This window comes from Zonotrichia leucophrys, chromosome 13 (assembly GCF_028769735.1).
Source record: "Zonotrichia leucophrys gambelii isolate GWCS_2022_RI chromosome 13, RI_Zleu_2.0, whole genome shotgun sequence".
NCBI classification, from domain to species: Eukaryota; Metazoa; Chordata; class Aves; order Passeriformes; family Passerellidae; genus Zonotrichia; species Zonotrichia leucophrys.
In genome coordinates this window covers 16,935,329-16,949,672 of record NC_088183.1, presented here as the reverse complement: position 1 = coordinate 16,949,672, position 14,344 = coordinate 16,935,329, and the positions used below count along the sequence as shown (strand labels likewise).

The 14,344-nt window shown below is 49.1% G+C and overlaps 1 protein-coding gene across 2 annotated transcripts in view; it reads right to left on the bottom strand.

Annotated features, from left to right (window-relative positions):
* SIL1 (SIL1 nucleotide exchange factor) overlaps nucleotides 1-14,344 on the bottom strand; it is a 118,487-nt gene that overhangs the window by 81,002 nt on the left and 23,141 nt on the right. For both annotated transcript variants that reach the window (XM_064724827.1, XM_064724826.1), the window contains exons 2-3: nucleotides 14,116-14,230; nucleotides 11,792-11,927 (exon numbers count right to left, since the gene is read on the bottom strand). In XM_064724827.1, coding sequence (XP_064580897.1) covers nucleotides 11,792-11,927; nucleotides 14,116-14,220 — 241 coding nt within the window. In that variant the 5' untranslated portion in view covers nucleotides 14,221-14,230. The remainder of the gene's footprint in view (nucleotides 1-11,791; nucleotides 11,928-14,115; nucleotides 14,231-14,344) is intronic.

The window sequence follows — 14,344 nt, the reverse complement described above, 5'->3', positions numbered from 1 at the left end:
TATTGATTTTAAAAGCACCACTGTAAAGACAGTTGAGAAGAAGCCTGAGAAAGCAAAGCAAAATGCCTGAATTGAAACCTTTTTTTTCTTTTCCCTCAGAAAGACATTAATAATGGATTTTCAATGCAAGAAGAAAAACTGAAACCCACACCAGATTCTCCTGGTAATAACAGCTTTCTGCAAAGCCCAGCTATTAATGTAACAGGGACGTCCATCAATCAAGCACACAGAAAGTACTTTGAGAGCTAAAAAAAGAGCATGCAAACATCTGCTTTTGGCAACTTAAATTTTGCCCTTAAGCACAAGGAACATAATAAATTAACAGGAGGTTGGGCTTGAACTTGTTTTCCTCCATCCTGGACCTAAATGCTGAGGATAAAGATGAAGGTACACAAACATGCGGCTGCTGGGATTTGTCATGACAAAAAGTGGGCGAAAGGAGCACAATTTCATTTTGTTTTCATTTGAGAACACTGGTGCAAGAGGACACCAAGCAGGGGTGTAGCATCACCCTGTGTGCAGTTCAGGGAGCTCCTGTGAACCCTTTTCCACCTCCAGCATCCTCAGCACATCCAAGACTGCTGGGGTGGTCCCACAGTGGAGTGACAATTGTGCCAGTGTGCTCCAAGGTGCCCACGGCTCTCTCCTCGCCCAGCTCCTTCCCTGCTCCCCATGGAGCTGTGCTGATTTTGGCAGCTCCTCAGTCCCTCAGTGTTCTCTTCAACCATCACATCACACTTGGGGTCCATCCACGCAGCCAAGCACTGCCTGGGGTGTCCCAGCAACCCCAGAAAAGCTGGATTGGCACCAGGGGAATGGCTGCAGAAAGCAGCTGGGGTGTCCCCACGCCTCCAGTGTAAAACACAGCAGGTCAGAGCAAGTGCTGGAGATAATGAACACAATTTACTGATTCCAGCACAGGAGGCTGCAGGCATGGCTGCAACTAAGTCTTAATAAATTCTGAAGAGTGACACCATAAAATGGCATTATGGAAGGCTGCATTTATTGTCTCCCCATGCTTCCGTCTCCAAGGTGCCACGTTACACTTAATAACAGTTTTCTCCCCAGCTGCCAGTGTTGCAAACCCTGACAAGCTAATGGTCGGGCCAGCCCTCCCCAAACACACACACCTCACCCAGTACACAGCTTCCATGGCAGGAACAGGCAAAAAGGATTAAACCAGTGCTGCCCAGCTGCTGCCCAGCCTGTCCCCTCCGTGCTGGCTCTGCAGGGCTCCTGCCATGCAGCAGGACAGGAGTTCTGTCCCTGGAAGTGATGCAGAGGAGAAGCAGCTGCTGAAGGGTGGTACCTGCATGCCCAGAGTCCTGCTGGGACAGGAGCATCCCTGCCCTGCCCTGCTGGGAACACCAAGGCCCTGCCAGCAGAGCAGCCCCACCTGGAACTGCTGCCTGCTGTCACAGCAAGCTCTGGGCAAGGCACCAGCACAGCCCTGGGGAGAACCATGGGGAACCAGGGATCCTCGTGGAGAACCATGGAAAACCAGAGATCCTCATGGAGGACCAGAGATCCTCATGGAGAACCAGAGATCCTCATGGAGGACCATGGAGAACCAGAGATCCTTATGGAGAACAAGAGATCTTCATGGAAGACCATGGAGAACCAGAGATCCTCAAGGAGGACCATGGAGAACCAGAGATCCTCATGGAGGACCATGGGGAACCAGAGGTCCTCAAGGAGAACCATGGAGAACCAGAGGACCCCTGGTTCCCGGTGCCAGAAGGGCAGGAAACCTCACCATTCAGCATTCCCAGCCCCACTACCACTGCAGTGTGCACTTCCATGGTTCCATATTTAGCTTTTGGGCCACGGATACAGTTTTTCTGGAGCATAATCTCCACTGAGTTTCTTGTTCTCCCTGTTGGTGTAGTGTTCTAAGCCTGCAAGAAAATCTCTTTGAGCTTCAGGCAGTGCCTTGGGTGTGGATGGAGACTTGACAAGTATAAAGATGCTGCTGTTCCATCCCTGCCTGCATCACCTGCACTGCAGAAGGAACAAAAAAAAATCATGTGAACCATTTTTAGTTCTCTTTAGAATACAAAAAGGTAACAAAAAATCCCCAAACTCACATCTATCAGTTTATCAAGTACAGCAAGCAGTACAAACAGGAGTGCATGTGTGTTTGGCCTGAGAACACTCGCAGCGGATGGAGCTGAGTGTGAACATCTCCTCACCCAGTGTCCCCCCCTCTGGCCTCCGTGTACCCCTCTCTTGCCAGCTGGCAGCCACCAGCTCTCCTCAGCAGCCTGGCTCTGCTCCTCCTCCAGGACAAGTCCTTTCCCCTTCAGAAAGCAAACCAAAGGTTTGGAGAGCATCTGAAGAGATCAGTGTGTGGAAGGATGATGAAACAGGAGTCAAGTGAAAGCCCCTTGGCTTCTCTTCCAGCAAAGGCTTTGCCCTCATGGGGCACCTTCCCTGCAGCCTGTGGCTCCTGGCTCCAGCCCTTTGGACCCACAGCTCCCCAGCAGCTCAGACATTTCCTGCTGCCTCTTTTCAGAGGAGCTCTTTCTGTGCTTGCCCTGCTCAGACGGCAGCTGATGTTGGTGGGCGAGCAGTCAGCACCACCACCAGGGCTGGCAGCTCTCTGTGAAGCCCCCGTGAGATTTTCTGTCTCAAAAAAGGCACTGCCAGAGAGTCCCTGATAGCTGAGCCTGGAAACACCTCTGGGATCAACCCCTGCTCAAGCAGTGTCCCCTCCAGCCCCAGGCCTGTGCTCAGGAGGGCCTGGGATGTCCCAGGACTCCAACACCTCTCTTGTGGAGCTGGCCTGCTCCAGTCACCCTGCAGTAACCAGATTTTTCTGTGTTTAAGCAGTGTTTTCTGTATGTTTTGCCGTGGAGGTGTCTTGGGATGGCAGCACAGCCAGTGGGACAGCAGCCACTCCTCCAGACAGCCTATAAATACCTGCACTCCACCTGTAAAACCCATCACCATGTGCATCCCCCTTACAGCTCCAGCTAATCCAGATACAGCCAGGGATAACAATTTTTTGTGTATTATCTGGTGAAGAACAGACAGATAACTGTAATTAGTAGCACCCTGGTTAGGTGAAATGATAGTGTAATTAATGAAGATCAGGTAGGCTTTGTTTCAGATAAGGAAAGCAGCAGATTCTATCAAAATGTAAATGCAGCTTAAAATCCTGCCTCAGTGATCACTTAGAGGTGCTTTTAGAAACACCACCAGCCTGAGATGCAGAGGTTTCGCTTGGGCTGAATGACACATCCTAAAAATAAACCCTGGTCCGGGGCTAACATGTAAATTGTTGATTAGATCTATTTATTCACACCCCGCAGTGATGGGGGAGACTTGCAGCTCCCTGCTCCTCCTCTGGCTTTGCAGGATCACTGGCACATTCCTGTTACTGCTGCTTGCAAGGACTCTGCAACCCCGGGAGCTCTCCAGCAGCAGAACAGCAGCAATTCCAAGTGACAGGCTGCATACATTAATTCTGTATTCACATAACATCCTGTTGCAAGTGAATGACCCAAGCAAAACTTCCTGCAGTCTGAAGGATCAGGCAGAAAAATCAGGAGAGAGGAGCCTCAGTCTTTTGAATCAGAAATGTTGTCCCTCATTAGAATTTCCAACACCACCACCCTTACTCCTTCCAAAATGTAAACACATAATAAAAAATTAAACGTTAATCTGGCGTGGAACAGTTCTTTCAATAAATGGGAATTAGCTGTACAAAACATCAGGACAGACCCAAGGAGATTACATTTCCTTCCCAGCTTTTGCTGGTAAAGCAGGGCTGGAAAAACAGAGCCATATTTATTTTTTAAGGAAGCTTCCTCAGGATGCCAAAGGAAGCAGCTTCAGTAAAGCAGAGCCATTTGTCTGAGTGTGCGTTCAAGTAAGAACAAATGCAAAACCAGCTTCTAGACCTCAAGGAGCATCAAATAGCTTTTTAATTTATGTCCCAAATTCCCTGCAGATTCTGAAATGAACAGAGGGCAGGGTTCAGAGAAAATGCCTCGCTCAGTCAAGACAGCTGGATGGATATTCTGAGTTTTCCTCAGAGGAGAAGGTACTTTTGCACCAGAATGGAGCAGGCACAGCACGTGGCTCTGCAAGGATCTGTGGAAAAAGCAGACCTGTTGCTTGTGTGACCCTTTAAATAAATGTATGGAAAACTGAATAACTTGGGAAAGAAAAAGGAGAAAAAAAAAAGAAACTGGAGCCCCATCTGAGCAAGAGGACAATTTGCAGGCAAGAGCTGTGAAGGAGCAAGTGAAATATTCCTCACAGGAGCCATCTGACTGTGCTGACTGCCTGAAAACCCTCTGGCCTTGTCCTTGCCCACCCAGAATCAGCTCTGTGGAAGTTTCAGTAAGTCAGGCCTTAACCCACAGGGGAAACTGCAGGGAGGAAGGGCCTGAGCAAGACCATGGAAAATGCTCCCTAATTATGGAAAAAGAGAGTGCTGCAAAACTGTGGGTAAGGGATGTACATGATCCAGACTGAAATGCAAGGACAAACCAGGGATTAGCCCCTAGAGCCAAGTTCTTTTGTAATAACCACCACACACATCCCAGGGCCCAAATCCAGCACCTCCTGGAGCATATGGCCAGAAGTATCCTGGGAAAAGGGCTCAGAAATGGTCATCCTGGCCACAGGCTCAGGCACTTGTGCTCCAGCAAACCTTCAGTCAGGGCAGGGTCTGGGTTCAGAGCCAGCAATGCCAAAGGGACAGATGGGGAAGGAGCTGGAAAGATGGTGCATCCCCTCAGGGCTGGGGCTGGCTCCTTCACCACCAGCAAATGACAGCAAACACAGGAGAGTGGGCTGAAAACACAGTGCCTGCAAGATATCTATAGTTCAGGGTTTAATTTATGAAATTACAGAATCAAGTTGACAAATTTAGGGAAATAAAAAACTCTGCAGGAATGCCTGACCCCAGAGCTGCCAGCCCATCCCAGAGTGTGTGGTCAGTCACATCCTGCAGCAAACACTGCAGTGCCTGCAGTGCCTGTCCCACACAAGATCACACATTTGAAGCCTGAGGGAGTTGCTGTGATTATGTTTGATCAAACCTTCAGAACTGTTTCAGTGACCCTGGGACCCAAGTCCCATGTTTTGAAAGCATATTCCCCCAGAAATTTCCCAAGGAAAATGTTGGAGCTGTGGGCCTGCTGTGGCTTGCTGGCTTTGGAAGGAGGAGGGATGCTAGCCAGACTGGAAATTCAAGATAACTGAGGCTGGAGGCACTGCCAAAACATTTCAGAGGAGGGAAAACATTTTTCTTCCAAAGCACTGTTACAAGCTTGAAATAAATGTGCAGACTGTTAGATAAAGACAGAGATAAAAATAGGCCTGTTATTAAATACCTCTTCTTTAATGAGGTTCATCCTTCTAAACAGCCACGCGAAGGTTATTGGAGCTATTGCAGCAAATCCAGCCTGCTTGCACATAAAAACCAGAGCAAGGCATTCCTCATCACCCAGCACACATTTGAGCACCTCTCAGCAGCTCACGGGCTCACAGCATCCCCAGCTTGGCAGGGAGGAGATAAAAGCAAGGAATGAGAGATGTCTTCCCTGGGAAACAGTTTCTCTTCTTTCAAAGCACTTTTCCCCCACCAAACAATGTACATTTAACCATGGGAATGGTTCTACTGCTGATGTCTGCTGCTATTACACCACCAGCAGCCTGAGCATCATTAAAGTGAAGTTTGAAATTATTCTGGAAGATGCAGCTTAACCTCCTCCTGTTGCACTAAAGCCTCTCAGCATCTCATTCCCTGGTTTATGGCCACTCCTGACCACCTGGAATACCCTGCAAGGCTCAGAACTCCACAAACCACTAGCAGGAGTCATGGTTTGGCTCTTGAAAATACAGCCCTGCACCCTTGTTTTGGCAGTGCCCACAGCCTAGTCCATGGCTCTGTGTTAGAGAAGCTCAGATTTTATTCTGGCTGCTCAGAATCACAGATAGTTTTTGGCAGAAGGAGCATCACTGCAAAAGTCTTTTGTAACCAGTTTGAAACCTGTTGCTGTGTGCTGTAATGTCCCATTTTAGACTTCCAGGTCACCTCCCAGGTGTGCCTATACCTCTTCCCCCTCGTCCCTTGCTGAGTGAGTCCTGTCAATCAGGCTTAACATTCCAGCAAGGTGTTGTGTGGTTGGTCAAGTTCAAAGGATGCCCCTCAGGCCCGGGGGTCATTGGCCTGTCTAGGTGTCATCCCCCCTGAGACCCTGCCCGTCCCACCTGGTTGGTGGCTCACCTGTCCCTCCCCTCCCCCTGCCCCTGAGCTTAAAAGGCGAATCAGGCCATGCGGTCGCCATTTCTGTTGGGGCTGTTCCTAAGATTCAGACCTCTGTAACCATGGAATAAACCTCTGGATATAACCCTCCAGCAGAATCCATCTCCTTTTTCTCTTCACCATCGCCTGAAGCTTTCCTCCTGAGGTAAACGGAGTTCCTAACAAGCCTGGACTTGTTTAGTGCCCAGCTGCAACCACCAGCAAGCTAAAGGTGTCTCTGAGGTGATACACCACAGCTGCCGCCTTTGGCCCAGCAGCAAGGGTCAGACTGGCCCAGGCACAATCTAACTGGTAATATTGGGATTCATATTCCAATAGAAACCAGTAACATCATGGCCAGTAAGGGACAGGACTGACCTGACACACCAAAAACCCACCCCAAGCCCACTCTGCTCCTAAACCTGAGCAAGCATTGTAGGGCTCTTTCTTACCACACCAGTGCTGCCAGGACACTGCCACTTCTGGAAATGACAGAAGAGAAGTTTTACTTGCATTTGAGGGACAAAAGCTGGCTCCCAATTCATGGAATTGGGGGGTCCCAATTCTGTACAGAAATGCTGAAACCAAGCTGGAGGACAGGACACTCGTGCTGTGCCTCCCTGCCCAGAGCTGGCATCCTTCAAACACATCCTCCTGCTGGAGGAGGGGGCTGGGAACCCCTGTCTGATCACTGTCCCGGCATCTCCTGATCCCAATCCTGTCCTCTCACCAACAGCTGGAGGGAAACATCACCATCCCTCTTACCCAGACCAGGACCAGGGCATGGAGGGTGTGCTTGGTGAGCCCCATCTGCCTGGCACTGCCCCACATGCCAGGCAGGAGCAGCTCCTGGAGCTTAGCCCTGGCACTTCTGCCAAGGACTTGGAATTAGGCACAAGTGTTAGGGACACTGTGCCTCCTGTGATGTGAGGATGAGGGGCAAAGGGAAGCTCACAAGGGTAGGAAGCTGAGAGAGGAGCCCATGAAGGCAGCTGGCAATAAAAAGGACAGGCATGAGATACATTTAGGAGATGAAAAGCCTCCTATGCTAGAGGTCAGATTGAAAACAAGCAGAGGGAGAACTACCAGGGACCATAACTCAGCTTCCAAGCACTGAACATTTGCTCTCAAGTCAGCCTGGCCTTTCCTACCTGCTGGAATCATCCTCCAGCTCTCCTGTCGCTGTCCAGACAAGATTATAACAACTCCAGAGTCGAGATTCCTCCCATCTGCACATCACTAACAAGTCGTTTTATAAAGAAACGTGGAGAAGAAGCATTTCATCTAGTATAAATGAGGTTTTTAAAATTCCATTTGCCTTCCCTCTGTATGCAAAACCGTGCTGATCTGATGAGGCTCCTATTTCCTGGATTAGACACGTCAAACTTTGCAAAAACGAGCATACCCTGGTGGTTTCACTCTGTATTTCACAGCCCTCCCTTGACTGTGCTGCCATAAATATTTCAGAGACCTGCCCACCACTGTCTCAGTTAGGTCTGGGTCAGTGAGAAGCCAATGGTTTGGACAGTGATGAATTCAGCAGAGCAATTAGCCAGAGCTGCTGCAGCTCAGGACATCCCAGCGAGCAGCAGGAGCAGACAAGGTGTGAGGGGACCCTCAGCAGCAGCCAGGTCACCCCCACGTGCTGTGGCACAGATCCTGCTGCCTCCTGCCTCCCCTGCCTCAGGAACCTCCTCTCAGCAGAGCAGTGCTGCCTCATTTGGCCACTGGAATCCCCTGGAGGACAGACTGGCAGTGAAACTGGGCTGAGGTACTGCCCATCCTCAGCCCTGTCCTTGCACAGCAAGCCCTTCAAAGCAGCCCTGAAAACACCTCCCTGCCGTGGCTGCCTGCAGAACTGTGCTCCCACAGGTGTAAAACCTTGTTTGAGCAGCAAATGAGACAGGAGGAGACCTGTGACAAGCAGGAGCAGCAAAGGCAGCCTGAGGATCCTTGGGAGCTGCAGCCATGGATATTTAAATGCCAAGCAATGTATCACTGGCTCCCCGCTGAACATGAGATGGTTTCATCTTTGCAGAAGCAGCACCAACAGCATGCTCACATCAGCTTCACTCTGGCAGCCTGACCAGCAGCAGCAGCTGTGGACAAGCAGCTGTGGCTCCTTGGTTTTTAACTGGGAAATCATCGGGCACTGCAGAAAATGACTCTGGGCAGCACAAACACTGGGGAGTCACTGCAGGTTCAGCTCTGCAAGGCAGAGCTTTAACCACAGCTGAAGGTGCAGGCCAGCTGAGCTCCCTGCTCTGCCCTGAGATATCCATCCAAAGTCCAGAGAGATCCACGCTGCACCGTGCCAGTCACAGTGCCAGGCTCTGCTCCATCCCTCCGGTCTGCAGGGAGCTGCTCTGCAGCAAAGGCAGCCTCTCTGCCCCACTGCTGCCTCTCTGCAGAGCAATCTGTAAATATTTTGATATTTGGGCAGAGGAGGTTCTCACTTGTCCATCTGGATCGGAAACTGGACTCATTAACTCCCAGCTGTCAGCTGGAAAAGCTGCCAGAGGGTTTCTGCCACATTAGGGAGCAGCAAAATACTGCTGCCACAGGGATGGGCAGAGCAGAGCCCTGTGCAGCCCCAGCTCTCCATTCATCACTGCTGGGGGGTGATTAACTCCCTTTTCCTTTCCCAATTAAACCCCTGCCTCTTATATCCTTGCTCTGAATCTTCACAGTGGCTCCTTCCCAGAGGAGCCACTGCTGGGTGGAAAATTTCCCACCACTGCTGGGTGGAAAATCTGCTGCTCAGTGATACAACTAGATGGTCAGAGAAATCCAACTTTCATTCATCATCAGGAATGCTGAACAAAATATTGGGAAATTTGGTGCCCACATAACAAAAGTAAAATATGTTCCAGCTCCCAAGGGCACTGTCACGTGGAGAAAGTGTATTCTGAAAGAAAAAAAAGACAAGCACAACTTCACACAAACTCTGTTGCCTGACCATGAGAGGTCAGAGCAGGGGTGTGAACCTTCATTCAGAGAACACAGCAATCCCACTCACTAAACCCCAAAAAACCTCCAGGTTCCTGTGGACTCCAGCCATGGACAGAAGGAAAAGCCCCACAGATAATGCCCAAAAGTCCAAGAGCAGAGGTGCTGGAAGCCTCTCTGGGGCACACATCTCCCTTCAGTCTGAGCCTGCACCTGGTGCATTATTTAGTGCCAAGTGAGAAAGAAGCAATGCCTAACGAAGTGTTAAAGGGCTTTGGGAAGTTTCACCAACCTTTCCAGAGCCATCAGCTCTGGCTGCCTGGCAGAAGAGACAACTGATCTTGCTTCCAGATTACAGGCAGCACAGCTCTTAGGGCAACTGTCTCTCTGTGTTTGCATCCAGCTACCTCCAGCAGCTTGAAGTGTGCTCAAAGTGCAAGGAAACACTTGATCAAAATCCAGCTCACACTGTAGACAGCGAGGAACAAGCGCCCAAAGCGTTACAGACACAACAACAATCGAATTTGGGGAGGGATTTGACAGGTTACAGGTTGATGACACTGCTGCAGTCCCGGTGGAAATGTGGATTGATGCAATTAGCAACAGGGAACTGGAAACTCAGCAGAGGAAAACTGGGAACACATCTATAAAAGATGAGCTGCTGCACCATTGTAGAGAAGCACAAAATCCTGCGTGAGCTCAGAACAGGAACAAGTTGAAACAGGAGTGAGATGGGGGAAATCCAGCTCCAAGCTCCCTCCCAGTGCTCAGAACTGTAGATCCAAATTCTAAATTCAAGCACTTGAATTTGCTTCCCCCAGAGAGACTGGCCTAGTTTGCCGCAGGGATACAACGGGAGAGGGAGTGGGGGTGTCCTGGAGACATGGGCAGCAGAAGGCAAACCCTGAGCCCAGCCAGGCTCTGCTCAGCTGCCAGTGAGTGCAGCCACATGGAAAACACGGCAAGATGCAGAACCAGTGGGGTCACACGCTGCCAAGGTGCGTGGCTCTGCTGCAGCACCAAAAGGTGAATCCCTGTGCAGCCACAGCAGCAGCTGTGCCAGGTCAGCTCCCTGCCAGCCAGAGCTGAGCTCACACTGGGAAAGCGTGGCCAGAGGCTACAGGGATGGGCTCATGCTGGCAGCAGGGCCCCAGCCTTGGCTAACACGTGCTGAAGGAGTCAGTCCTCACAGGGATTTCACTGCAGAAGAACCCCAGGAGACAGAAACCCAGGCTGGCAGCAGGAGACCAAGGCTGGCTCCTCTTTGTGCCACGTCCCCAGTGCTGGGATCTGTAGCAGTCAGAACATGAGGCAGGACACCATTTAAGTCTTTACAAGAGTAACCAAAATTACTCTCCTCTGTGAATATTGACAAGCTCCCCACTTCCACAAGTCCTTCACTGCATGTGCCCAACATGGAATAACTACAAAAATGAAGCAGAATAAGGCACCCGAGCAGTGGAGAAGGTGCTTGTGAACAAACCCTGCAATGAGGTTTGTAATGATTGCAAGTATGTACATGTTCTGCTCCAACAAAGCTGGTGGGGATCTGCCAGGCTGAATAATGAGCAGGGACACCACATGCCTTCCATACATAATGGTACAGAAATGGAATATAAGTATATACTGCAGCTCTGTGGAACGCAGGGGCTTTTGTAGCCATTTATGTTATACAAAGATTTACATTTGGAAAAGTCATTCTGCTATATCTGGCAGAAATTTCAAGACAAATGGAACCCATACTTATTCTTTCAATGATAATACTGAGCACAGGATAAAGCTCTTAAATTCAGAGCACTTTATAAAAATTAATTACTACTTAGTTCACCCTTGTGAGGTGGGAAGGTATTACACCTGCATATACATGAGGACACCAAAGCACAAGTGGATTAAACAGCTCGTTCAGGATCCCAGAGACAGGCTAATTGTTGAAATATGTATGCACACGTGCATCTGTGTGTATTTGAATGGGTTTGGGCCCTCCAGAGCCTTCCCAGCACACAGAGGCCAAGCTGCTCTGCTGGGCTCCTCTCACCACAGAGTCCCAGGCATGTCTAATGAAAGACACCAACCCAAAGAAAGGGAAGAGATTTTTTGTGGTTTGCACAGATGGAAATAAAAGCTAGCTTTCAAACAGGCGAGGAACAGAAAAGCCATTGTTAAAAAGCTGTGCAGTGCTCCAGTGACAGCTCCTAATCAGCTTGCCACTGAGCAGCGCCACACCGGAGCACAGCAGACCTGGGAATCCACGTGCCAACAAACGTTATAAAACCTGGCCCTTGACAAATGAAGAGAGAAAGGGCTGTGGAGCCAGTGACAGAGACAGCCCCCCGCCCACAGGGGGCTGGCAGCCCACTCCTCCTGCTCCAGTGACCTGAAAGCCCTGCAGCAACCTCTCCCCTCCTTGGACGCTTCGCTCACGGCCTCCAGTCCCTGCACTGGGTCACCGAGTCCTCCTCTCGATGTGAGCACCAGCAAAAGCACACATTGTCATGGGAACAAACAGCTCTTGGAGTGCCTGCAAGGCTCCTGTCAGTGCTGGCAGGTGGGTTCCAGAGGCATGCTATAATTAGCAGTTACCTGGACGTAGGGTTTGCCACTGATCCGTGGGGTAAAACACTTCCAGGTCTTCAGGATCAGCGTCATCCTCTGTCCCCAGCTCCTTCCCACTGTCATCTTTTATGTCGCTCTCTTCTATTTTTGTAAGGGCAAACTCCTTTTGGAGAGAAGAGATTCAGCTCATTAGCAATTGCATCTGGGTAATTTAGTGCTGGCTGAGAATACAAAATTTTTTCCCTCGCCAGCAGATTTTTTTTTTTGACATCTGAGATTCTTTCCACATGGTTAAATTTAGATTTAAAGTATATTAAAGGTTAAACATGCATAACTAGCATGACATTTGTGCTGAACAAAGCAACGCAGCTTATTTCCTATTCCAGAGCAGGTTGCAGGTTTCAAACCAGCTCTCACAGAGCCTTACCTGTATTTCAGTCAGAGGCAGGAGCCCTGGCTATTATTAAGGTTGTATAACATTGTAAGACCCCATTTTCCCTTGCCTAAAAATATGTCAAACTTTTAACTTTTTCAGCTGAAATTTTCCACACGAGTGGAACGCCTCAAGGCTTGTTGGTTGGTTTGGGGTTTGGTGAGTTTTTCTGGGTTTTGTTGGTTTTTTTTGTTTTTTTGGTTTTTTCTTTCTTTTTCTTAAATGCACTTATTTCAGGCTTGGAGAAGATTTCAGCTAAAATAGTTCAGCTGTTTCCAAAATAGGACACGGGAAAAAACACACCGAGCTGCCCACATGATACAAATGTGAGGATCCTCTTCTCCACCCTCTTCCAGTGTTCTCCAAGGCTTTTAAAACAATGAGGCAGGGATTTAATCACCACCTCCATGGCAAGTGCAGCACGAGGCTGGCAGAGGTGTGGGAGAGCAGCCAGCACGAGCGGCTCGATGTTACACCAAGGGAAGAACAGCAGGGAAAAATCCTTGCTGTGAGGGAAACCTTGGTGTTCAATGGAAAACCTCCCCAGGGAGCTGGTGGGGGACACAAAAACTCTGGAGAGTGCACAGAAATTACCTGTACTCTCACACCAGGCACTGACTCTGGGTCTGGGCTGTTCTGGTTCCAGCAAGAACAGATCAACTGGTCCAGGCTCATCATCCCCACAGCTCAGTGCCTGCTGAAGGGAATATTTTCAGCTTCTGAGATCACCAATTCAGTCACCACTGAGGAATTTGAGTTAACCACCCTACAGGGAATGATTAGTCCTAATTGTTGGCAATTAAGATGGAGTTACAGCTCACTTCATGAAGTGTTTGGATCTTAATCCTTAGGATGTTTTCACAGAGAAAAATGTAAGTAAATTCAGAGGTTAACTGGGAAATTCTGGGACACATTCTGCCTTCAGTTCTTCCACTCTTTGGGAAAAAAATGCATGCACATTTTCTGTCAGAATTTGGATGCTCTGCATATAAATATCCGTTTCCAGCCTAGAAGAGTCTTTCTGAGCAACAGAAATGTCAACCTGAGCAAAACACGCAGAGTAGCAACAACAGTGTGGATGTGGCACTTGGGGACGTGGGCTGGTGGTGGCCTTGGCAGCACTGGGTTAAAGGTTGTACTCAATGATCACAAAGGTCTCTCCCAACCTACACAATTGCACAATTCCATGATTGTGGTAACACACAAGGAAGGCTGACAAACCTAAGGAATGTTTTTATTTCAGCTGTGGAAAGCGACTGCGATTTCAGAAATGCACGAGGAACCAGATCTTAACTCCTGCTTTTGCTGAGTGCATCAGGGGCTTGGAATTGTTCAAATTATAACAAATGGTTAAAGCTCAGGAACAATCACAGCCATAAAAGCCCAGGTTCGGCAGATGAAAATCAATGTTAACATTTTCTGAGCCAAGACTCAACAGGACTAAAAAGGAGTGAGTGGAGCAGTTATTACTTAGCTGATTTCCACAGCTCTGTGATTATCCAAGAGGGAGTTAGTGATACAGGCTATTGTAAATTTACCACCAGGCCTCCCAGTGCTGGATCTGTTCAAACACATAATGGAGACAGCTGATGTTTACCAGCTCTGCTCAGGAAAAGTGTGGGGTTTAAATGCTCAGTAAGGATAAAAGGATGTGACTTGGTTCATTTAAGTGCTGCTGTCACTGCCTGGCCACAGTTGCTTTGCAATACCCCATTTTCATTAGCATTTCTAGCAAAAACGGGCAGCAGCACACAAGCAATTCTTCATTTACACAGAAATCAGCAGAACCCTTTCTGGTTTGTTTTCATAATTCAAGCAGAAGAAAGACATTTCCTAAAGAATAATGGGCATTTCCTTAAAGGCAAAATGCATCCTTGTTTTATCAGTCTGAAGTCAAGCTGGAGCAGCCAAAACTTACAGGCACTCTCTGTCCGAGGCTGGAGCAGGAGAGGAGCACAGAGCCCAGCAGCAGCAGCAGGCTGACCCTGGAGGTGCTGGAGAGGAGCCCGGCCCAAGGAGACATTGCCACCAGCCTGAAATGCAAAGCAAAACAAACCCAACAGTATTTTTTTTTCCATTTTTGCAGGTTTCAGGACTCTTTACACAACACTTTGCAACACAGCGTGGGATCGGGGGTGTGACACGGC